The 26334-nt window shown below is 39.6% G+C and overlaps 1 protein-coding gene across 2 annotated transcripts in view; it reads right to left on the bottom strand.

The window, feature by feature from the left end:
• LOC115158102 (cAMP-specific 3',5'-cyclic phosphodiesterase 4D) overlaps window positions 1-23564 on the bottom strand; it is a 166665-nt gene extending 143101 nt beyond the window's left edge. The window contains exons 1-5 of one of the 2 annotated variants that reach the window (XM_029706637.1): window positions 23283-23564; window positions 19406-19795; window positions 19015-19175; window positions 15889-18680; window positions 11638-11706 (exon numbers count right to left, since the gene is read on the bottom strand). In XM_029706637.1, coding sequence (XP_029562497.1) covers window positions 11638-11658 — 21 coding nt within the window. In that variant the 5' untranslated portion in view covers window positions 11659-11706; window positions 15889-18680; window positions 19015-19175; window positions 19406-19795; window positions 23283-23564. The remainder of the gene's footprint in view (window positions 1-11637; window positions 11707-15888; window positions 18681-19014; window positions 19176-19405; window positions 19796-23282) is intronic. The other variant, XM_029706638.1, reaches the window with a different exon arrangement.
• Between the last annotated feature and the right edge of the window lie 2770 nt (window positions 23565-26334).

The following is a 26334-nucleotide window of genomic DNA, read 5'->3' as shown; positions in this document are numbered from 1 at the left end:
CAGGAAGTGATTTGTAGTTCTTCTATCTAATCCCTGTTCAAACTACAGTGTCTGTGGGGTCATTTTGCACTTCCTAAGGCTTCCATTGGCTGTCAAAAGCCTTTAGAAACTTGTTTCATGCGTCTCCTGTTACTGGGCAGAGAATAGGAGCTCAGTCTATCAGTGGACTGCCTGGAACCAGTGAGTTGTTTACTGCGCGGGCACATTTGGCATGCCGCTCATTCTTTTTCTTCTGTAATGAATACGCTATTGTCCGGTTGGAATATTATCGACGTTTTATGTTAAAAAGACCCTAAGGATTGATTGTAAACATCGTTTGACATGTTTCTATGAACGGTAATGGAACTATTTGACTTTGTCTCTTATTTTACGCTCACGTGTTATGCCTTTGGATAGTGATCTGTACGCACGAACAAAACGGAGGTATTTGGACATAAATATGGAGTATTTCGAACAAAAAGAACATTTCTTGTGGATGTAGGAGTCCTGGTAGTGCATTCCGACCAAGATCAGCAAAGGTAAGGGAATATTTATAATACTAATTCTGAGTTTAGTTGACTCCAGAACTTTGCTGGTATCTGTATAGCTTGCTTTGATGGTTGAGCTCCGTACTCAGAATATTGACAAATGTGCTTTAGCCGAAAAGTTATTTTAAAATCTGACACAGCAGTTACATTAAGGAGTAGTATATCTATAATTCTTTCAATAACTGTTGTAAATTTTATCAACATTTATGATGAATATTTTTGTAAACTGATGTGGGAATACATTTTCTGAACATCACGCGCCAATGTAAAATGGGGTTTATGGATATAAATATGAACTTTATCAAACATACATGTATTTTGTAACATTGAGTCCTGCACTTTCACTGGCTGTCGTCATATCGATCCCGCTAACGGGATTCAAGCCATAAGAAGTTTTAAGAATGATGGAGGCCACTGTGTTCTTGGGGACCTTCAATGCTGCAGACATTTTTTGGAACCCTTCCCCAGATCTGTGCCTCGACACAATCCTGTCTCGGAGCTCTACGGACAATTCCTTTGACCTCATGGCTTGGTTTTTGCTCTGACATGCAATGTCAACTGTGGTACCTTATATAGACAGGTGTGTGCCTTTCCAAATTGTGTCCAATCAATTGAATTTCCTACAGGTGGACTCCCAATGAAGTTGTAGAAACATCTCAAGGATGATCAACGGAAACAGGATGCACCGGAGCTCAATTTCGAGTCTCATAACAACGGGTCTGAATACTTATGTAAATAAGGCATTTGTTTGGGGTTTTTTTTAAAACAGTTTTCACTTTGTCATTGAGTATTATTGACTGTGTAGACTGATTAGGATTTTATTTAATCCATTTTAAAATAAGGCTGTAATGTAACAAAATGTGTAAAAAGTCAAAGGGTCTGAATATTTTCTGAATGCATTGACAAACTGAAAATCTGACATCAATAAAAACAACCTTGCCTTGATTCCATCAATAGCCTAGGCCTACATGTGTGAAGACACACATATTGTACAATGAGGAGGTAGTTAGTCCAAATGTTTTTTGTTTAAAAAAAAAAAAAAAAAAAACACTTTCCAGTTTCACTGACTCACCCAATAATGCGCAGCTCACTCATAGGCGGTGGCCGATGCACTCGTGCCAAAAGCTTCTCTCTCCTGTTTAGAAGTTGATAACTTGGTAGCCTACAGACAGATTAGTCTTTTCTTTTAATCAGGATCCATTTGCTTTCCAACCTCTCTTTTCCCTTGATTGTATTTAAAAGAATACGAAAAGGCCTGTTTAGGCTGCATGCTGTTCACTGACAGATTTGCCACACGTTCCCAACTGTAAGCATGCCTTGTGATTGGGCTACACACAATCCACAGATTACTTTTTTTTTTAAATAGCCTATTGATCATCTGTGGCTAAATTATAGGCCTACTCCTGGTGTAGTATTCTGAATGATGTAATTTATTTTTGAATAGACAGCAGTAATTCTAAAACTTTGGCAAATGTATCTCAATTTAATAAAATAAATTATGAAGAGGGGGAGAGAGATCAAATAAAGTTACTCATTCTAGTTCTGTGAGAGATATAGGCTTGCTTCTCTCTCTCCCCACTGCAATGGCCACGCATTGGTTTATACAGGCTACAGTGTTGCGCAAACCATGAGGAGCAACACAAATAAATTCTTAGAATATCAGGAACTATTTTCACATTACTTTTTTTAGGGAGGCAGCCAGGAGAATTACAGAGGAGTCAAGTTGGATGAACTGTGATTGCTTTTGTTAGGATTTCTACATTGCAAAATATTTTTCATGCCACGAGATATGCCATATCCTGACAAATGTGTTCCGGAACAAAACAGTCCAAAACAGAGGTCAAATTAAGTACTGCTCATAACTGTTTAAAAAATATATATACACTGCCTTCAGAAAGAATTCACAACCCATGACTTATTCCACATTTTGTTGTGTTACAGCCTGAATTTAAAATTGATTACATTTAGATGTTGTGTCACTGAGAAACTCACAATACCCCATATTGTCAAAGTGGAATTATGTTTTTAGACATTTTTACAGATTTATTGAGATGTATTTATTGAGTCAATAAGTATTCAACCCCTTTGTTATGGCAAGCCTAAGTAAAAATGTTCTTAACAAGTCACATAATAGGCTCTACTTTTGGCTGGCGTTTCGGCGGCACTAGTTTCAAATGCACGTTAGTTTGCAATTTCGTCATGCAAATACTGTCACACTGGCATTTTCCAGCAATTTACCTGTCTTATATCAGCTCGCTTGCGCCCAGATAGGTGGGGTGGAAATATTTGAGGTGCATTCCTAAAAACATGATCCAAAGTGATAATTTCAGGCAGTGGTGATAGTGGGCTGGATAGTGATATTTAAGACCAACCAGTAACGCAGTTGGTTATGGCATGACTTTTGACAGCGGAAAGGCAGCATATCCAGCCATGACGCACACTGCCCATATGCACATTGAACAAGAGTAGCCTAATGTGCTTTTGGTGCCTGTATGCTTCGTATTTTTGTCTGCCCAATGAAATCGCGAAGCCGATAAAGGGTTTGGCTACTGAGACCACTTGCAAATACATCTTAAATCACCAAAGCTTTACTAAAGTATCAAGTTTGAGAGGAGTGAAACAGTGAGCCGGCATTCCCTTTAAATCTATGCATTGTAGGCAGGCCCACATTAATTTAGCCATGCAGGTCCTGTTTTGGTTGTGGGTAAAACCCCCTCCATGATGTAGGCTACATGCCCATCATGAAACGAGAGATGAGAACCTCGGTGAATACCAGTGAACCTCATATTTACAAGTTCTGTAACCTGTAACAACTGTTTGTTTTCCGTTTCATACGTTCAAAACACAAGCCCTCCCTTAGGCCTACTATACTTTATTTATTTATTTTATTTCACTTCACCTTTATTTAACCAGGTAGGCAAGTTGAGAACAAGTTCTCATTTACAATTGGGACCTGGCCAAGATAAAGCAAAGCAGTTTGACACATAACAACACAGAGTTACACATGGAGTAAAACAAACATACAGTCAATAATATGGTAGAAAAATAAGTCTATATACAAAGTGAGCAAATAGGTGAGATAAGGGAGGTAAAGGCAAAAAAGGCCATGGTAATAATGAAGACTGGTTCAACAGCAATGACTGTCTTTTTTATCCTGGCAATTTTCTGACTATTTATTTGTTGTTGTTTAAAATGATATTCCAACCCACTTTATTAGAATGATTCACCTTTCTGGTATTACAGTGACGACGTCCTTGGCGCGCTTGCAATGCAACTTCTGGAGATGGTTCCGATTATGTTCATAAAACATAGGCCAATTTGGGAAGAGTGTAACGGTGAGCGAACATTCCCCCTTTCTCTTTATATTGGATCTTTGTCCAGCTACTTTGTCAAGTTTGGATGCGCATAAAACCCTCAATAGTCTGCATTGTTTTAATATTATATGCCCACAGGGAGAAATGATGGTGCCTGTAAGTGTGACAGACTATTTAAAACAAGTTGTTGTTTTGTTTAGTTTAGAATTTGATTAGAATTATTCATTCTCTTTCAGGCCTGATCAATGTTTAATTTCATTTTGCTTATTGACAATGTCAGGCATGTCCATGCTGAGCCATAATGTAATTTAGAGTAGGCCTAGACCCTACTGTATATCAGTGTGAATGCTACTGAAGCCATGCAATTACTTAGAACAATATGGACTGCAAATGGGTTCATGTATTTAGCAAAGATAGGTCTACATTTTGTTATTTCGTTTCTGTAAGCCATTTAACAAACTATAACGGACTAACATTAGAATTGGAGTTGATTCCAAGGCAACACATAGGTTTCTTAAAATAGAGCCCAATAAGTTGCATAGACTCACTCTGTGTGCAATAGTGTTTAACATTCTTTTTAAATGACTACCTCATCTCTGTACCCAACACATTCAATTATCTGTAAGGTCCCTCAGTTGACCAGTGAATTTCAAACAGATTCAACCACAAAGACCAGGGAGGTTTTTCAATGCCTCGCAAAGGGCACCTATTGGTAGATGGGTAAACATAAAAAAAGCAGACAAAGAATATCCCTTTCATCATGGTGAAGTGATTAATTACACTTTGGATGGTGCATCAGTACACTCAGTCACTACAAAGATAGACGTCCTTCCTAACACAGTTGATGGAGAGGAAGGAAACTACTCAGGGATTTCACTATGAGGCCAATGGTGACTTTAAAACAGTTAGAGTTTAATGGCTGTGATGGGAGAAAACTGAGAATGGATCAACAACATCGTAGTTACTCCATGGTACTAACCTAAATGACAAGAGTGAAAAGAAGGAAGCCTGTACAGAATAAAAAATATTCCAAAACATGCATCCTGTTTGAAATAAGTCACTAAATTAAAAACTGAAATAAATGTGGCAAAGAAATTAACTTTATGTCCTGAATACAAAGAGTTATGTTGGGGCAAATCTAACAAAACACATCACTGAGTACCACTCTTCATATTTTCAAGCATGGTGGTGGCTGCATCATGTTATGGGTACTGTATGCTTGTCATCGGCAAGGACTAGGGAGTGTTTTTAGGATAAAAACAAAGAATAGAGTTAAGCACAGGCAAAACCACAGTAACCTAAAACACAACGGCAAATATACACAGGAGTTGCCTAGTTAATGTTTTGACTTAAATTGTCTTGGAAATCTATGGCAAGACTTGAAAATGGCTGTCTAGCAAGGATTAACATACAACTTGACAGAGCTTGAAGAACAGGGAAAATAATGTGCACATTTTGTACAATCCAGGTGTACAAAGCTCTTATAGACTTACCCAGAAAGACTGAGAGCTGTAATCGCTGCCAAAGGTGATTCTAACATGTATTGACTCAGGGGTGAGAATACTTATGTAAATGAGATATTTCTGCATTCCATTTTCAATACATTTTTCACTTTGTCATTATGGGGTATTATGTGTATATGGTTGAGAAAAAAAACGATTGAATCAATTTTGAATTCAGGCTGTAACACAAAATGTGGAATAAGTCAAGGGGTATGAATACTTTCTGAAGGCAGAGTCTACACATCTGCTGATTTAAAATTACATTTAAAAAATATATATATATAGTCAGAAGACTTAGGCCGGGTGTCCGCTAACTTTTTAGCTGGGCTTTGCTCCTTTCATATTTATTTTGAAACCGGCCTCAGTCCTCTGAATACCTAACCCTGGGATAGTTTCCTTTTTCATCTGGATTACAATTACACACATTTTAATGCCAAAGACACACCAGAATGGCTTTCCAAGAGGTGTTGAGTGTTTGTGAGTGGTCCTGTCTAAGCCCTGACTTAAATTGGCTTAAAGAATCTGAGATAAAGTTTGAATACTGCTGTCCATCAGTTCTCCAACCACATTTACTGCACTTCAGCAATTATGACAAAAACAATGGATATGTTTTTTTAACTAGGCAAGTCAATTAAGAACAAATTCTCATTTACAATGATGGCCTATACCAGCCAAGCTCGGACGATGCATTGTCAATTATACGCCGCCCTATGGGACTCCCAATCACGTCCGGTTGTGATAGTCTGGATTCGAACCAGACTGTATCACCGGATGTTGTAGAAACGTTCTGCTAGCGGAACCCCCAGCCGCAACAGCAAGAAAGCTTGCTTGGGCAGCAGAATCGGGGGCCCGCATGGAGACTGAGAACAAACACAGGTTTGTCCCAGGTGGGCAGCCCAATTGAACATCACATTCACAGCCTAGTTATTGCCCATATGGGTCTCATTATACACCCATCCTTTACCCAGATGTACAGTGCATTCGGAAAGTATTCAGACTGCTTGACTATTTTACGTTACAGCCTTATTCTAAAATGGATTAAATACATATAAAAAAAATCATCAATCTACACACAATACCCACAATGACAAAGCAAAAACAGGTTTTTATAAATGTATGTTCATTTACTAAAAATAAAAACAAAAATACCCAATTTACATACAGTTGAAGTGTGAAGTTTACATACACTTAGGTTGGAGTCATTAAAACTCGTTTTCAACCACTCCACAAATGTCTTGTTAACAAACTATAGTTTTGGCAAGTCGGTTAGGACATCTACTTGGTGCATGACAAAAGTAATTTTTCCAACAATTGTTTACAGACAGATTATTTCACTTATAATTCACTGTATCACAATTCCAGTGGGTCAGAAGTTTACATACACTAAGTTGACTGTGCCTTTAAACAGCTTGGAAAATTCCAGAAAATGATGTCATGGCTTTAGAAGCTTCTGATAGGCTAATTGACATCATTTGAGTCAATTGGAGGTGTACCTGTGGATGTATTTCAAGGCCTACCTTCAAACTCAGTGCCTCTTTGCTTGACATCATGGGAAAATCAAAAGAAATCAGCCAAGACCTCAGAAAAAACATTGTAGACCTCCACAAGTCTGGTTCATCATTGGGAGCAATTTCCAAATGCCTGAAGGTACCACGTTGATCTGTACAAACAATAGTACGCAAGTATAAACACCATGGTACCACACAGCCGTCATACTGTTCAGGAAGGAGACGCGTTCTGTCTCCTGGAGATGAACGTACTCTGGTGCGAAATGTGCAAATCAATCCCAGAACAACAGCAAAGGACCTTGTGAAGATGCTGGAGGAAACAGGTACAAAAGTATCTATATCCACAGTAAAACGAGTCCTATATCAACATAATCTGAAAGGCTGCTCAGCAAGGAAGAAGCCACTGCTACGAAACCACCATAAAAAAAGCCAGACTACGGTTTGCAACTGCACATGGGGACAAAGATTGTACTTTTTGGAGAAATGTCCTCTGGTCTGATGAAACAGAAATAGAACTGTTTGGCCATAATGACCATCATTATGTTTGGAGGGAAAAGGGGGAGTCTTGCAAGCTGAAGAACACCATCCCAACCGTGAAGCACGGGGGTGGCAGCATCATGTTGTGGGGGTGCTTTACTGCAGGAGGGACTGGTGCACTATACAAAATAGATAGCATCATGAGGCAGGAAAATTATGTGGATATATTGAAGCAACATCTCAAGACATCAGTCAGGAAATTAAAGCTTGGTTGCAAATGGGTCTTCCAAATGGACAATGATCCCAAGCATACTTCCAAAGTTGTGGCAAAATGGCTTAAGGACAACAAAGTCAAGGTATTGGAGTGGCCATCACAAAGCCCTGACCTCAATCCCATAGAAAATTTGTGGGCAGAACTGAAAAAGTGTGCTTGAGCAAGGAGGCCTACAAACCTGACTCAGTTACACCAGCTCTGTCAGGAGGAATGGGCCAAAATTCACCCAACTTATTGTGGGAAGCTTGTGGAAGGCTACCCGAAACGTTTGACCCAAGTTAAACAATTTAAAGGCAATGCTACCAAATACTAATTGAGTGTATGTAAACTTCTGACCCACTGGGAATGTGATGAAAGAAATATAAGCTGAAATAAATCATTCTCTATACTATTATTCTGACATTTCACATTCTTAAAATAAAGTGGTGATCCTAACTGACCTAAACAGGGACTTTTTACTCGGATTAAATGTCAGGAATTGTGAAAAAAATAGTTTAAATGTATTAGGCTAAGGTGTATGTAAACTTCTGTAAGTATTCAGACCATTTGCTATGAGACTTGAAATTGAGCTCAGCTGCATCCCGTTTCCATTGATCATCCTTGAGATGTTTCTACAACTTGGATGGAGTCCACCTGTGCTAAATTCAATTGATTGGACATGATTTGGAAAGGCACACACCGGTCTATAGAAAAAGGTCCCACGGTTGACAGTGCATGTCAAAACAAAAACCAAGTCATCGAGGTCGAGAAGGGTACCAAACAAATTACCGCAGCATTGACAAACTAAGCAATCGGGGGAAAAGGGCCTTGGTCAGGGAAGTGACCAATAACCGGATGGTCATTCTGACAGAGCTCCAGAGTTCCTCTGTGGAGATGGGAGAACCTTCCACAAGGACAACCATCTCTGCAGCACTCCACCAATCAGGCCTTTATGGTAGAGTGGCCAGACAGAAGCCACTCCTCAGTGACCAATAAAAAGGCACATGACAGCCCGCTTGGAGTTTTCCAAAAAGCACCTAAAGGACTCTGATCATGAGAAACAAGATTCTCTGGTCTAATGAAACCAAGATCGAACTCTTTGCCCTGAATGCCAAGCGTCACGTCTGGAGGAAACCTGGTACCATCCCTACTGTGAAGCATGGTGGTGGCAACATCATGCAGTGGGGATTTGTTTCAGCGGCAGGAAATGGGAGACTAGTCAGGATCGAGGGAGAGATGAACGGAGCAAAGTACAGAGGGATCATTGATGAAAACCTGCTCCAGAGCGCTCAGGACCTCAGACTGGGGCGAAGGTTCCCCTTCCAACGGAACAACGACCTTAAGCCACAGCCAAGACAACACAGGAGTGGCTTCGGGACAAGTCTCTGAATATCCTTAAGTGGCCCAGCAAGAGCCCAGACCTGAACCCGATCGAACATCTCTGGAGAGACCTGAAAATAGCTATGCAGCGACGCTCCCCATCCAACCTGACTAAGCTTGAGAGGATCTGCAGAGAAGAATGGGAGGAACTCCCCAAATATAGGTGTGCAAGCTTGTAGCATCGTACCTAAGGTTGCACATTTTGGGGAATATTCAGAGGTGGAAATTTTCTGTGGGAATATGGGAATTAACAGGAATATATGCAAATTAATATTAATACCATTTAAAATGTAGATGTTTTTTTGCATTGGATATATTTACCATATCATATGGAGAGTGAAACATAAACCTTGACCTTATCATAAGTAGACATCATTGCAAATGATTCAATCCTTCCAATAGAAATTTTAAAAAAGCAATTGTTAAATGAGTTGACTCTTCAGATGGGATGATTTCACTGAACAACAAAAGAAAGGGAATATTGAATGATCCCCAATGATTCATCGCATCTCCCAAAAACGTTTTCAACATACATCTGTAAAATGATGGTCTAGAAACTAAGGCTTTGGTGGTCTTCCTCTCAGGCTTCCATGTCTTCTCCCTGGACCTCCTCAATTTCCACCTCTTGAACGTCAGACTCTGGGCCTCATCTTCACTGTCACTTTCCAACCTTGATGCAGATGACTCGTTGTCAGGTGGAAAAAGCCTCAAATTTGCCCAGATGGCCACCAATTTTTCAACCCTTATATCGGTCAGCCTGTTGCATGCTTTGGTGTGTGTGTTCCAAAACAAGGACCAGTTGCGCTCTGAGGAGGATGTTGGTGTGATTTGGAAGATGATGGAGGCATCAGGTGAGAGCCTCAGATCCACAAAGCCCCGTACACCAGGTGGCTGATGAGATATGTTGGCACGACTGCCATATTGCATTTCCATCCCAAAGCCCTTGCTTGGAAGTGTACTTTGCCAGACTGCCAAGAACCTTGCGCTCATCCAGGCCAAGGTAGTGAGACACGGTATTGATGACACCATAGGCCTTGTTGATGTCTGCACCAGACAGGATGCTCTTGCCAGCATACTTGGGGTCCAACATGTACCCTGTGGCGTATATGGGCTTCAGGCAGAAGTCTTCACGCTTTTGTGTATTTCAGAACTGCAGTTTCCCCTGCTTGGAGCAACAGTGAAGGGGGCAGGGCAGAACGGATTTCTTATCTTAAATCTGCAAGAAGAGTCTGAACATCAGACAGGATGGCATTGTCTCCCTAAATCTGTGCAATGGCTACTACTATATGTTTCAGGAGTTTTAGGCTGCTTACCACACTCTCCCAAAATACATCATCTTGGAGGATCGTCTTGATGGGGCTGTCCATATCAGCAGACTGTGATATGGACATTTCTTGGAGAGACTCCTTCCCCTCCAGGAGACTGTCAAACATGACAACACCTCCCCAATGGGTGTTGCTGGGCAGCTTTAATGTGGTGTTCTGTTTCTTCTCACTTTGCTTGGTGAGGTAGATTGCTGCTTTAACTTGATGACCCTTCACATACCTAACCATTTCCTTGGCTCTCTTGTAGAGTGTATCCATTGTTTTCAGTGCCATGATGTCCTTGAGGAGCAGATTCAATGCATAAGCAGCACAGCCAATGGGTGTGATGTGAGGGTAAGAAAAACTAACTAGCAGAAATTAACAAGTTATAAATGATTTAAACATACTTTGCTGTTGGCTACTATTTACTAAATAACAAAAAAAATAATGTATGTCATATACAATATATTCACCCCACCCAGTATTGTAATCAAAACTTACCAGAAAGCATGTAGTCCTTGGCTCAGACAGTGTAGTAGTGTGGGCTCAATAGCATCTCATTAGTGTGCAAGATCTTGAGACTCAGCTGTACATGTGATGGAAGAATGCACCTTGCATGCAATTGGGGATAGTTTAACCAAAATATGCCACAAGACCTAGAATTGCCTTATGTGTATCCCACAAAAAAGGTTCACTGTTATTAGCTTACTTTTTTAAATTAATTTAAGCAAAATTCCCAGGCTTAACTTCCCATGGAAAATGTCCTGAAAAATTCTGTACATTTACCAGAAAGTTTCTGACCCTTTGCAACACTAGTCATACCCAAGAAGAATCAAGGCTGTAATCGCTGCCTAGTGTGCTTCAACAAAGTACTGAGTAAAGGGTCTAAATACCTATGTAAATGTGATATTTCCTTTTTTTGCTTTATCATTATGGGGTATTGTGTATAGATTGATAACGGGAAAAAGCAATTTCATCCATTTTAGAATAAGGCTATAACATAACAAAAAAATGTAAAAGTCAAGGGGTCTGAATACTTTCCGAATGCACTGTAACCCATTTGGGTAAACCACTAGGGCAACTTATGAAGCCCAACATGGCAACCACATGTGGGGCAAATGTGGATACAGAGGACAAAACCTTGTTTGTCCCTGTTGGGTTTCCCTCATGGGGCCTGTGAAACAGCCCTCCATTAACCATATAGGCCCCACATGGAAATGTTAGCTGGGTTATTTTGGTGAGTTGGTCATTTGGCTGACAAATAAGCATCCTCCAAAATTCCATGACCGTCACAGCCATACCTCTTGGGGCGATAAGGTAAGGAAGTGGTTGGGGTGTGGTGGGAGGGAACACAGCTTTGAATCTTAATTACCTCAGCCAACAGCCGAGACATTGACACAGAAGCTCTGGGACGCCTTCACCCGGTGTGGCAAGACCGCAGCTGAGGGAGGCAAACAGAGAGTTGGGTTGAGATACCTTGTCATCACTTTTCTACCCTCATTTTTTCAGATCTTACTTATACAGCTGAAGAAAATACCTATTTTACCAGTGCAGAAAATATCATTATTCCACAAGAACCTCAACATAGCTCAGAATGAGCTACTCTGTTCAACAAACTTTCACAATGCATTCTAGGGAATAAGTACACTAGTGAATAGTGGGCCTCTCTCTCACTGGGGGGCCTTTTTCTCCAAGAAAAAGTGGTTAATGAACCAGAACGGACAGTTATTACATACATCTGTGTCACTTCAGTGAGGCTCATAATATAGTTAAGTACAGTGCAAATTCTCTTTAAATACGTGATTTGTTTTTCAATGTGTTTCCATAGCAGTGAATGTTAATATTGCCTATGAGTCATGATACGCATTGATTTGATTGCTCCTTGGAATGTGAGTTAATACGTCATACTGTGAATCCCAAACATCAAAACAACTTATCACAAAACATCTAGGCCTATCTCAGTCTATAAAATAAAGTGCATAATACTGAATTCTCTGTTATTAACCGTGTGCTCTTTTAACAACTGTCATAAAAATACACACAGGACCTCTTTTGAAGTTCTCTGCATAGTGACGTACACTACGGTTTCATAGCAGTAATGCTTGTTGAATCCTAAGAGGGCTAACTTTTGCATGTAAATTATAAAACCTTTGGAAGGTGATAAGAACAGAAAAACATGCCCAACGTCTTGAATAATTAACAGGACAAGCATTCACACTCTTTGGATACTGTATGACTCCTAAGGATAGATTCAAATGTTTGTTAAATTAAGTTAACTTAGCCAAGCCAATTCCATTATTAATAAGGTTTAAAGTCAAATAGAATTAGCCTTAAGCAAAAGACGTATGTGTATCAAAGTTTGGGCTGAGAAAGATACAGTGATAAGAAAAGATGAGGACAACACCCTAAGATTGGCACTGAAATTACCATGATGAAATCAAATCTTATTGGTCACATATGTTGAATACAACAGGTGTAGACCTTAGTGAAATGCTTACTTACGAGCACCTAACCAACAATGCAGTTTAAAAAAAGTAATAAATGAATAAGAAATAAAAGTAAAAAGTAATTAAAGAGCAGCAGTAAAATAACAATAGCGAGACTATACACAGGGGGGTACCAGTACAGAGTCAATGTGCGGGGGCACCGGTTAGTCAAGGTAATATGTACATGTAGGTAGGGTTATTAAAGTGATGATAACAACAGAGAGTAGCAGTGGTGTAAAAGAGGGGGGGTCTGGGTATCCATTTGATTAGATGTTCAGGAGTCTTATGACTTGGGGGTAGAAGCTGTTTAGAAACATCTTGGGCCTAAACACTATCCCACTGTAAGTAACCCAAGTTACGTAAAATACAGTTTTGTCATACCATGCATTTATATTGTGGTTTATTGTCCCACATTACATCTCTGTATCAAATTAAAGCCTGCTGTTGTGATTGACATCAATTTCCAAGTAGTGTATGCAAACTGAATCTGACGTATCCAATGAAACCAAATAAATGTTTATCTTCATTATACAGCTTGTCACACAGGCTGCCAAACTACAAACACTGCATATTTGGGCATCAGTTTCGTAAATATTTTCTAAGCGTCAGTCAAGCTCAGATTGCATATTTTGTTCCATGGCAATTGGAAAAATCTGTTGAAAAGCAGTAGTACCCCATCTACAGGACACAAAAAGTAATCTTTATCAGAAGACTACCATACACTGTGCATTCTAGTTACTGCCCCTCACAATCATTAAGTACTGCGTATAGGCTACTACTGTAAAAATAATCTTTATTTGTAAAGCGCTTGTCAACAGAGTGCTCAAAAGATCCAAATAATAAGCTGTCGTCTAAGCTGTTAAACGTTTCCCCATTCAAAAGGTACTACAATAACATACAGACAGTATACGGACCAGACAGGGGGATTATGTCTGTGAAACAGTAAATTGTTGTTAACTACGTATGTATGTGACCCCATGTGAAATGTTTGTACAGGATGCGAAGGGACACATTTTTGTCATACCACAGACCTTGCTGTCCCACACTGCCTACCCATGACTGACTGAGCAGAAGAGCTACTATGAATGTCTGAATGGGATACAGATTTACAAGAGGTTACAATTGTTAGCTTAGTTTCTTGGCACTGCATGCAAACTCCAGCAGAGGCTGAGGACCTTCTATTTATACTCAATCAGCAGTAAGTTTGATAGCATGACTGAGTGAGTGAGAGTGTGTGAGAGAGGGACAGAGAGATAAATTAGTTGAACAGGAAGAGGGGAAGATAACGAGAGGAGGGTAAGATTGTATAAATATTTTCTGGGAAATTCATTCCAAATTCATATGGTAATGTAGGACTTCCAAACAGCCATTAAGCGCTGTTCATAAAAACGTCTGAATGTTCTGTGCCAGTACACATAATGTAAACAGTCTTCTTTGCCAAATATAATAATCATGCTTGCACAATCTAAAGTCTCTGAACTTCTTAGCAATTTTGTAAATTGAACAATAATGTGGCCCAAGTTACAATGAAGGAACAGATACGAAAGGACATTCAGAAAAACTCTTCAGAAGTTTCCTGAACAACTAGTCCGAAATGTGTTAACTTCACTAACTACAATTAATATATGATCAGTTACACTGATGCCTAATTCATTTATAGCTAGGCCTACACCATGTAGGCTACATAAATAATAGAACAAGATTACCTAGAAATAAAAATACAATTATTGGACCAATAGATAGGTCTATATTACAACCCTATTAAAATACCAAGAGAATATTGACAAACAAGTTTGGGGAGTATTCTGATTACAAGAAAATGAACTGTAATCAGTTAAATTACCAGCAAATATATTGTAATCAGATTACAGATACTTTTGACAAACTAGATGATTATGTTTAAATTCAGAAAGGATGTTTTCTAAAAAACACATTATGACACCTTTCAGTTTTCTCAATGATATTCAATTAAACACTGAAAAAAGGCACAAGTTTAAGTATGTTCCACCTGAGCGAGTCTGAACACAAGTCAGGGACCACTATGATGACACACCAAATGTGTTTGATGGATCCTTTGTCTTCTTCTAATGCCTTAAGAATAAATTAATCCACAAGTAACTGAAAGTAATCAGATTACGTTACTGAGTTCGGGTAATCCAACATTTACTTTACTGATTACCAGTGGCATAAAGTACTTCAGTAAACATACTTTAAAGTACTACTTAAGTAGTTTTTGGGGTATCTGTACTTTACTATTTATATTGTTGACAACTTTTACTCCACTACATTCCTAAAGAAAATAATGTACTTTTTACTCCAAACATTTTCTCTGCCACCCAAAAGTACTTGTTACAATTGGAATGCTTAGCAGGATAGAAATGGTCAAATTCACACACTTATCAAGATAACATCCCTGGTCATCCCTACTGCCTCTGATCTGCCTGACTCAATAAACACAAATGCTTCATTTGTAAATTATGTCTGAGTGTTGGAGTGTGCCCCAGGCTATCCATAAATAAATAAAAACAAGACAATTGTGCCATCTGGTTTGCTTAATTTAAGGAATATGAAATTATCATACTTTTACTTTTTATACTGCAGTATTTTTTTAGCAATTACATTTACTTTTGATTCTTAAGTATATTTAAAACCAAACACTTCTAGACATTTACTCAAGTAGTATTTTACTGGGTGATTTCCACTTTTACTTGAGTCATTTTCTATTTACTTTTACTAAAGTATGACATTTGGGGACTTTTTCCACAACGGATTACAATTTTGGACAGGTAACTTGTAACAAATGGATTGCGTAACCTTCCCAACCCTGTAAAAACAACTGGATAAAGACAAGACAAGTGACACACCTGCCAGAATTGAGTAAGGCACGTAGGCTAAACTTTAAGATTTCCAGTTAGTGGAAGACACATTTAGGAAATTAAAAGAGTTTAAGGGAGCCATTATTGAGTTATTCCCCCTGCATTGTAGGCTATAGCCAATTACAATCAAAACATACTTTATTTAATTCCTTGACAAATGTAATCACACATTTCACTGCCTGTTTTCGAAATGTAGTGTTCCTTTTTAAAAGTCTCCTGCCGTCACCATGTAACGTTATTTGAAAAGTTTCACTTTCTTACCTTTGGTCGACTTTAATATTTCAGATAAGAAAGACACCACAACTGCAGGTTATGAAGGAAAATGTAGTTCTGTTTCTTCATTGAAGTTCGTTGTCTTTATCACCGTAACATTTTTTTTATTGCTTTTTAGACTTGAAACTCTGTCCGTGCTGCTTTCGTTGCGAATGGCGTTCAGTCACATGCCAGGAAATGTTTGTGGCTGTAAACAATGTTCTCGTGCAACCAAGCAGGACACGCAGTTCAGTCAAATTATGGGAGGCTGGTAGCTGAACAGTGAGCAGCTAAATCGTTTTTTCCCCTCTCTCTAACTTCAGCGTCTTGTCAATGACAACAAGCCTGGAGTTTATTGAGAAAGTGGCCTATTATTGTCAGTTTTCTCGGGTTGTTGTCATAGCATTACTTTAGTTAACGCAGGTAAACAAACAGGTAAAAAAAAATAGGGCTATTGACTAGCTGTTTGTGGGTCACTTAGAAAAATGTCTTAGAATAACAATTTTATAACCCTACCCCTAATCATAATGAATGGTAATATAATCATTAATTTACAAGCTGAATTAAAAAGCATGTCTTTATGAAATATATAAACACATCTGGAGAACAGAAAACATAATTCAATGATTTATTTAATTCAAACCATACAAAAATTAGGCCTATTGGTCATTGAGTATTTCAAGAAGCAGAGAATTTGGAGCAGCTTTATTTCTAGTGATACCTGACACATTGGCTGCATTTACACAGGGGCGTATTCATTATAGAAACCGTTTACCATTTAAAACCAAACGGTAGCAAACAGTGCAAAAGGAACGAAACGAATACCCAAATTTTCCGATAGAAACTATCGTTTGCGTCTTCCGTTTGGAGTAAACGGTTTCTGTTGCGAAATGTTTTGCAACAGAATCGGCATAATGTTTACACACACCCCAGGCAGTCCTTTCGCCTTGATCACACCGATAGTGTTCTTGCGCCAAATAGTACCCAGCGTCATCTGGCTATGTGGTCAACAACAGTTCAACATTCTACCACCATTTCTGTCAAGCAGTCAACTCATACAGTTACGTTCGATAAATCCAAAGTATGCTCCACACAAAACGCACTGCAACTGCCGCCGCAAGGGAAACGCAGCGTTCCGTTAGAAATTAACCTACTTCAGGTGTCCCAAAACGTGGGAACACAGTCGGTGTGTTTGAGGCGTTTGCCTGGAAACCTGACGTTGAATTGTATTGAATGAGCGTTTGAATTAGGAAAGTTTCCTCTCACGACCTCTACAAGCTAGATTGGTGAATAAAATTATATTTTAAAATACTTTACCGGTGGTCTTTTTGCAGGTAGGACTGTGAGACATCCACAGTAAAGTATAATTAAATAAACGTTTCAAAGCGCTGGTAGAGCGTTAAGTATTCTATAATCACTTGAAGCATGCCACAAGATGCAAATACATGCATGATACTTGCCAAGCTCATGCACGCGTTTACATAGTTCGGTGCATGCTTCAGGATGATATAAATCAGAACGCACTACCATTCCTTTGGCAAATTTATTGGATTTTAATCGCATTCCTAAAGTCAGAAGAACCAACAGCGGTAACAACGGATAGATTATGGGTTCCCAAACTTTTTAGGCTGCTTACCCCATTTTGTTAAAAAAGAAAGAAAAAAGGTAATGTAATCAACAGCCAATGTTTACTTTTTTAATTTGAGTTATGACAGTCTATTACAAATCAGTTGGACAGTACTTTTGACATTATTCAAATCTGAAGGAAGTATGGTTTGAAGTGACTGGAATGCATCAAAAAGGTATTGGGAAATTCAGAAGACCATTGGGCAATATGCTCTTCTGGGTAAAAAATAACACTCATTGATGCTCTTTTTCCCCCAGTCTGATTTAGTGCATAGTCTTGTCAACTATGTTCTAATGAGTCCTGCTTGTGGCCATTGTAGAGGGAAAGCGAAGACATAGGTAAGAGTCTTATCTTTCAGTGATGGGTGATGTTTTGTAACTTAAACGGTTCAAAAGAGCCACATTTGTAGGAAGAAAACAGAAACCGCTCTGTTTATTAGAAACGCATCTAGTGGCTACTGGAGGTTACTGACATAACCATGGTTCTATGTACCAAGCCCAATTAAAAAAATAAAACATTTGAGTTTCTCTCAGGACCCCATTTTCTAATCTGGCCGTGACCCCTAGTTTGAGTATATTTAAATGTTTTATTTAACATGCTGGCTTGTAGAGGTTGTGAGAGGAAACTTTCCTTATCCAAACACAGTTTCTGCTCGACGTAGAATTCCAGATAACCAAATTATGTACATTTGCCAATAATTGGGCTTTTGACCAATCAGATCAGATCTTTTTGCAATAATTGGACAAAAGATCAGAATTGGGCTGCCTGTGTAAATGCAGCCATTGTCTGTGCATCTTCTACATTATGGTTCTTGACGAATCCATCCATCTGTGATTGAATAGTACTTCACCTTGGGCCAATGATCGACTTTAGTATGCTGCTGACCAACCTCAGAGTAGATATTTCGTACTACATTACAGGGTTGCTTTTAGCCCTTGGGCTATACTAATTTCTTTCAAACATATGTCACTTTCCAGCAGCCAGACAAAACAAACAAAAACAGGAAAAAACATGATGGTGGATGACATGTCATAAACGACACCATCTGAACCCAAACGAAAGACTGATTTACAATCTATCAGTTCTGGGTCAATGGCTTTGTCTTATGATGTGTTATCTTTCAGGATTGTTTTGTTGGATAACGGGCAAACGGAGACTCTTCATTCATCTTGCCCTGACAATAGGAATAAAAAGGAGTTAGAATTTATTTGGATTCAAAGATTTCTACCTTTTGAACACATTGTATGAGAGAGAAAAAGGACTTGGAGCATAAAAAGTTATTAAAGCACAACATATAGAAAAGGAAACCATCTTTGCAAAGAATTAAATTAATCTGATAAGTTCTCCTAATTCTCATGTGTTAAAATCCCTTTTGGTTTGGTTTCCTGTGCGTTACACAGCATTTCTTCTATATCACTTCCATATCTGAATGTCCTGTACATTCAACGGAAAGCTCTTTTGCAAGGCAATATCTGTCGTATGCTATCCTCACCGAAAAATCTACTCACCATTGGCACATCTTCGAGCCTCTCAAACTTTGAACCTCTGGAAGTGATGAACTTTGCAATCCCAACAGCCAGTAGAAGACCCAGACAGATGCAAAATATGCATAGGACTGCTACAAGACCCGGGCTCCTTGATAAGTCATGGCTCCCATCACTTTGTAAAGCTACAGTGAAAAAGTATAGTTACGCAAATATATGATTCAGTTGTCTTAAAAGTCAACTGAATTGATTAATCCTGTGGCATTTACAAAACAGGAAAATGCTGTTCTCTTGAAAGCTTAATTATAATAGAACCTAGGTGCCCATTAGTAACAGCTTTACCGCTAAGACTCACTGTCTGCAGGGATTCATTTGATTAATTCAATAATATATTATTTGAATCTGAAACACACACCTGTGCTTGAGCTCATGTTCCCTGAGGTAAAATCAGAGTTTGGTGACAAAGTTGACAAGAAGTTTGAGGATGTGGAGTCACGAGAAGTTGTTCCAGTTAGGGTCTGATTTGTAGAAGTGTCAGCTGTAAAACCTGTAGTGGGGGTGCTGCCATCGGATGCTTGTGATGGAGTCAGTGTCTGAGAGGATTGGGAAGGCTCAGTTGTCGGTGATGATTCCAATGAGACTCCAGTGTTACCAGTAGGAGCTGAATCAGGTGTTTCACTGAGACCTGTTCTACTGGCTTTTGAGGCAGGGACCACTGTGGTGGTGACAGGCAATGTTTGGGTAGTCTTGGTGGTAGCCTTCGATGAAGCCTTCGATGAAGACAAGGTTGGGGCTTCAGTGGACGCTGCATTAAAGGAGTGTTATTATTGGATCATTTCACATTTACAAACTAGGCATGCAGTACAATTTAAAAAAAATAAAATAAATGTATGAAATGTATGCACTCACTACTGTAAGTCGCTCTGGAGAAGAGCGTCTGCTAAATGACTAAAATGTAAATGTATATATTTATCATTTTTAATTATGCTCTGTAACTTGGTCATCCCTGATAACAAATCTGTATCGGAGTTCAATGTTTTGAGACAATTATTTGGTTGTTAAACACATTGAGACAACCTGGTATGCATTTGGGTAGTCTCTCGTGATAGACTGTTACTGGCCAGCGCTCAAGCAACATTTGGTTCTGTACTTGGTGCTGAGATTAGCATTTGAGTAGCACAATTGGGTTGATCTGGGGTGTCAAAAAGAAATGTAATGTGGAAAAGTCTAGCTCCCTTCTGTTTTTCTAATGAAGAACAACACTTCACATGATTTGCATATAATGAAAGTAATATCCCTGTCATTTGCATTGAAGAAGAGACGGAGATATCGGGGACCTTAGGTCGGGGTGCCTTGTAAGGATCCGACGGCGAGTGAGTAATCCGACTCTACCATCAGTCCTATTAGCCAACATGCAATCATTGGATAATAAAATGGATGAAGTCCGATCAAGACTATCCTACCAACGGGACATTAAATACTGTAATATCTTATGTTTCACTGAGTCGTGGCTGAACGAAACCATGTATAACATAGAGCTGGCTAGGTTTTTGGTGCATCGGCAAGATAGAACAGCTGCCTCCAGTAAGACAAAGGGTGGCGGTCTATGTCTATTTGTAAATAACAGCTGTTGCATGAACTCTAGTATTAAGGAGCTCTCAAGGTTTTGCTCGCCTGAGGTAAAGTATCTCATGATAAGCTGTAGACCACACTATTTACCAAGGAATTTTTCATCAATATTTTTCGTAGCTGTCTATTTACCACCACAAACCGATGCTGGCACTAAGACCTCACTCAACGAGCTGTATAAGCAAACAAGAAAATGCTCATTCAAAGGCGGCACACCTAGTGGCCCGGGGACTTTGATGCAGGGAAACATAAATCTGTTTTACCTCATTTCTACCAGCATGTTGCATGTGCAACCAGAGGAAAAAAAACTGTAGACCACCTTTATTCCACTCACAGAGAAGTGTACAAAGCTCTCCCTCGCCCTCCATTTGGCAAATCTGACCATAACTCTATCCTCCTGATTCCTGCTTACAAGCAAAAACTAAAACTAAATTACTATGGCATTAAGGGGTACACCACATCAGTCACTGGCTTCATCAATAATTGCATCGATGACATTGTCCCCACAGTGACCGTATGTACATACCCCAACCAGAAGCCATGGATTACAGGCAACATCCGCACGGAGCTAAAGGGTAGAGCTGCCGCTTTCAAGGAGCGGGACTCTAACCTGTACACTTAAGAAATCCCGCTATGTCATCCGACGAACCATCAAACAGGCAAAGCGTCAATACAAGACTAAGATTGAATTGTACTACACCGGCTCCGACGCTCGTGGGATGTGGCAGGGCTTGCAAAATATTACGGACTACAAAGGGAAGCACAGCCCAGTGACACAAGCCTACCATTTGAGCGAAATTACTTCTATGCTCGCTTCAAGGCAAGCAACACTGAAGCATGCATGAGAGCATCAGCTGTTCCAGATGACTGTGTGATCACACTTTCCGTAGCCAATATGAGTAAAACCTTTAAACAGGTCAACATTCACAAGGCCGCAGGGCCAGACATAATACCAGGACGTGTACTCTGAGCATGCGCTGACCAACTGGCAAGTGTCTTCACTGACATTTTCAACCTGTCCCTGACCGAGTCTGTAATACCAACATGTTTCAAGCAGACCACCATAGTACCTGTGCCCAAGAACACCAAGGTAACCTGCCTAAATTACTATTGACCCATAGCACTCACGTCTGTAGGCTGGTCATGGATCACATCACCACCATTATCCCAGAAACCCTAGACTCACTCCGATTTGCATACCGCCCCAACAGATAATGCAATTTCTATTGCCCTCCACACTGCCCTTTCCCACCTGGACCAAAGGAACACCTATGTGTGAATGCTATTCATTGACTACAGCTCAGCGTTCAAAACCATAGTGCCCTCAAAGCTCATCACTAAGCTAAGGATCCTGAGACTAATCACCTCCCTCTGCAACTAGATCCTGGACTTCCTGACGGGCCGCCCCCCAGGTGGTAAGGGAAGGTAACAACACATCTGCCACGCTGATCCTCAACACGGGGCCCCTCAGGGGTGCGTGCTCAGTCCACTCATGTACTTCCTGTTCACCCATGACTGCATGGCCAAGCACAACTCCAACACCATCATTAAGTTTGCAGACGACACAACAGTGGTAGGTCTGATTACCGACAACGATGAGACAGACTTTAGGGAGGAGGTCAGAGACCTGTGTTGCCAGGATAACAACCTCTCTCTCAACGTGATCAAGACAAAGGAGATGATTGTGGACTACAGGAAAAGGAAGACCGAGCACGCACCCATTCTCATCGACGGGGCTGTAGTGGAGCAGGTTGAGAGCTTCAAGATCCTTGGTGTCCACATCACCAACGAACTATCATGGTCGAAACACACCAAGACAGTCGTGAAGAGGGCACAACAATGCCTATTTCCCCTCAGGAGACCCCCCCCACCCCCATTTTTACGCTGCTGCTACTCTCTGTTTATTGTCTATGCATAGTCACTTTACCTCTACCTACGTGTGCATATTTCCTCAACTACCTTGACTAACCTGTGCCCCCGCACCTTGACTCTGTACCGGTACCCCCTGTATATAGCCTCGCTACTGTTATTTTATTGTTCCTCTTTAATTATTATTATTTTTTTTTACTTCAGTTTATTTTAGTAAATACTTTAACACTTATTTTTCTTAACTGCATTGTTGGTTAAGGGCTTGTAAGTAAGCATTTCATTATAAGGTCTACACCTGCTGTATTCGGCGCATGTGACAAATGACATTTGATTTGATTTAAAACAGTAAGATGTTTAAAAAAATACTTAATGAGTGCCAAAGTGCTGGAGCAGGACTTTAACAGACAACCATCGATTCAACTCATCCCATACTCATATTTGCTTGGAGACACACCACTGGCCCTTTAGTTTTTGCTGCAACTTTCTTCATTAGTGACCTAATGTTCTATGGCGTAAGAAAATCCCTTGATTAAAATCAGATCTTTAATATAATACTTTGTAGCTGCTTGTATGTGCAATATACAAAAATACATCTATATCACTTGACTTGAAACCACCATGTCCTCCTGTATTGTGTGAAACACATATTTCCTGGTCATGGTTGTTTTACGGTGTGACCATAACCTCCCTGTTTTGCATAATTTTGCAGGCACAATGGAGCTCTCCATATGGTTTAGGTAAGTTATTCTCTAAGGGAATAGGTTTTACGAAGAAAATGTAAAATATTGACTTACCTACAGTGACGGCTACCAAAACAAAAGATAGAAATATAGTGACACTCATTGCTCCCGCCATGTTTCCCTAGAGGTGTAGACGTGATGGTTAACTTGACAGCATGCCCACAACAATACATCCTTGAAAGCAGGATGTTGGTGAATGGCCAGGGAGGTCTGCATCTTTTATTCAGTGCATATTCAATGCCTGGAGCTGGCGAGTCACTGTTTGAACAAGTATGTTTGCTCAATAAGGAAATGGTCCGCTGAAGCTAACCACCCTTAGAGCTGAGGGAGTTGAATGGCAGCCTACAGTCAAGAGGCATTAAAGTGGGATACATTTTTCCACAAAACAATTCATATCCTTCAAACAACCATTCACAGGATAACTTTCTTAATGCATATTTAGTTCCGTCACCTATTATTTAATATCTACCGTTTTAAAATGATTAGAAAAAATATAAAGCCACTTGATTTCCTAAAAATAAAAGTAAAACACACAAAAATAAAGCAGCATTGCATTGTCTGAGAAGATAATCACAGTTAAACATGAGGACCCTTAACATAATTTGCTGTCCCTTCTTACTGATTACATTTATTCTGCTCATCCCACAACAGTGTACGTAGATTAGTAGAACATTGACAAAAGTAAATGATTGAGTAATCAGAGAAACTACTTGCGTAGGATTTCACAGGCTTCTCGGGTCCTTCCTGTTTGAAATACACTGGTTTAGTGGATAAGGAAGTTGACCGTTGTTTTAGGATTCTTAGTCAACAGGCGGAGGAATTCCTCACTACACAAGGGTGTTTATGGATTAAATGTTATAATACTGAATCTATAACCCCTGGTCATACCAAAAATGTGGGTTTTTAAATCTGTGTCACATCGACCCTTTGATCCCTTTCATACTGTTAGGTGTGTATATGGGAGGCGAAGTCAAGTGCAGGAGAGCGGAGTATGATAAACAGGTGCACTTTAATACCGGTCAACAACGACAGCACATAAAACATACTAGTGCCACAAACACGGTCTAATACAAAAGTGCAGCGCCTGACAAAAATAATCACGTAACAATAAACAATTACACACAAAGACATGATGGGGAACAGAGGACTAAATACATGTAGATTGATTGGGGAATGAAAACCAAGTGTGTATGGAACAAGACAAAACAAATGGATATATGAGAAATGGAGCGACGATGGCTAGAAAGCCGGTGACGTCGATTGCCGAACGCCACCCGAACAAGGAGAGGAGTCGACTTCGGCGGAAGTCGTGACGCATACAAATTCATATAAGTAGAAGTGCAATGTATTATGAAGGTACGACAACTTCACATATTTTTTTTCAATTATGTATTTTCTCCCAAAAATAACATTACATGTTATTCATGTTTCAAATGTTAATTACAGCATTTAACTTGAACTTTTTCCATGTTCCTACGCTAATACAAGATCATCAAATTATATGTATTATGGACGGACTGTGCATAATCTATAATTTCCATTCTTCAACACATTTGCCATAAATGACCAACTATGAAATAAATACATCACATTCCTCCTTTAACTTTTGATTCTGTAAATCTTGTAAATCTCCCACCAAGATTCTGTAAATCTTGGTGGGAGCAAACAAAAAAAGAAAAGTGGAATGCATGCCAGCAAAGCCACTACAATACATGAATTACACAATAACGGTGACAACCGGTGCCCACAAACTGTTAGGGCCTACATAAAGCTGTCTCAACAGCAGTCCCAACATCTTACCACTGCTACACCTGGCTATCAGCGGAGCCTTGTCTGGCAGCGAAACAATTCATTCAGCCGCACTTACTGCCTTTAAAAAAACATAGCTGATATTGTTGACTTGCTTAAACAAATGTGGTTTTTAATGACAATTGAGATGTACAAACTATGGCATTAGGCGGGCGACAAGTGTATGAGGCAATCTGTAATTTCGATTTAAGACATTAATGAGTGAGCTAGGACAGACGTAGTCTATATGACTATTTGTTTAGCAGTTTTGAAATGTACAGCGACAGAATTCAGAACATGGGCCGTTCTTACAGTGTTCTCCCTGTACACCAAGTCAGAACCGTAGGATAAATAAATGGGGCATATAAGCAGACAATGAAAGCTCTTACAATGTACTTTAAAAAAAAAATGCAAATATTCGATGATTACATTTCTCTAAAACAGGTTATAGGCTACATGTGCACCACCAAGTCAGAACAGTAGGTGGAATTAAGAGGGGTAAATATATCAAATTATTAGGGTGAGGCACATAGCTACTAACATCTTACTGCACAACATACACTTTCTTAGCTACAGTATACATATCTCCCTGGCATATTCAATCAGTTGTTTTGGGCGCGGCACAAATCATGCTTCATTGACAGCATGGCCAATGTTGATCGTTTATAATTTTAAACTTGGAAAAGAGCCCCTTAATCCCAGATTTTGGACCACACAGCCACTATCACTGATTCCTTCCAAACCGCTCATTGTTGAATTTGTGATTTCCAACTTGTTGTGTAATGTTTGTGTCCAATGGCCGATGAGCACTGATATGTTTTATCTATAATTTCTCTTCATATGACAAGGATTAACAAGGATTTGCCAGTAGATTGTCGACTTGATTCATGATGATGACTGCTAGCTAAGATTTTGAAAGTATGATGTTGACATGATCAGTCCAATCAAAGCTACTGTACATATAACGTGATTTGACATCATATTATCTGTGGCCAATGACCTTGAGCCTTCTTGGATGGGAACTTCTAATGTAACTCTATGGCAGCATCCAAGGGGCTAGAATTTTCGAGGTCTAACCTAAGACTTGGCGGTGACGTAGTGTCCCCATGAGCGACAGAACACTGAGCCAATCACGGCGCAGTGCTCTGTATTTTCTGTTGGCTTGCCCCACCACCACAGAAAGCACTGAGCTAGGCTGAAACAACTGCATTTTGGAGCTGCCTTACTCAAGAAAACAAAAAAGAGACCAAGTTGTAATCTTTATTAACTCAACGATATATATATATATTTTACATTGTTTTCAAACTGATATGTGACA

The sequence above is a fragment of the Salmo trutta genome, chromosome 22, assembly GCF_901001165.1.
Source record: "Salmo trutta chromosome 22, fSalTru1.1, whole genome shotgun sequence".
Classification (NCBI taxonomy): Eukaryota; Metazoa; Chordata; class Actinopteri; order Salmoniformes; family Salmonidae; genus Salmo; species Salmo trutta.
The sequence above is the reverse complement of the archived record's forward strand: the minus strand, read 5'-3'. Positions and strand labels throughout refer to the sequence as shown.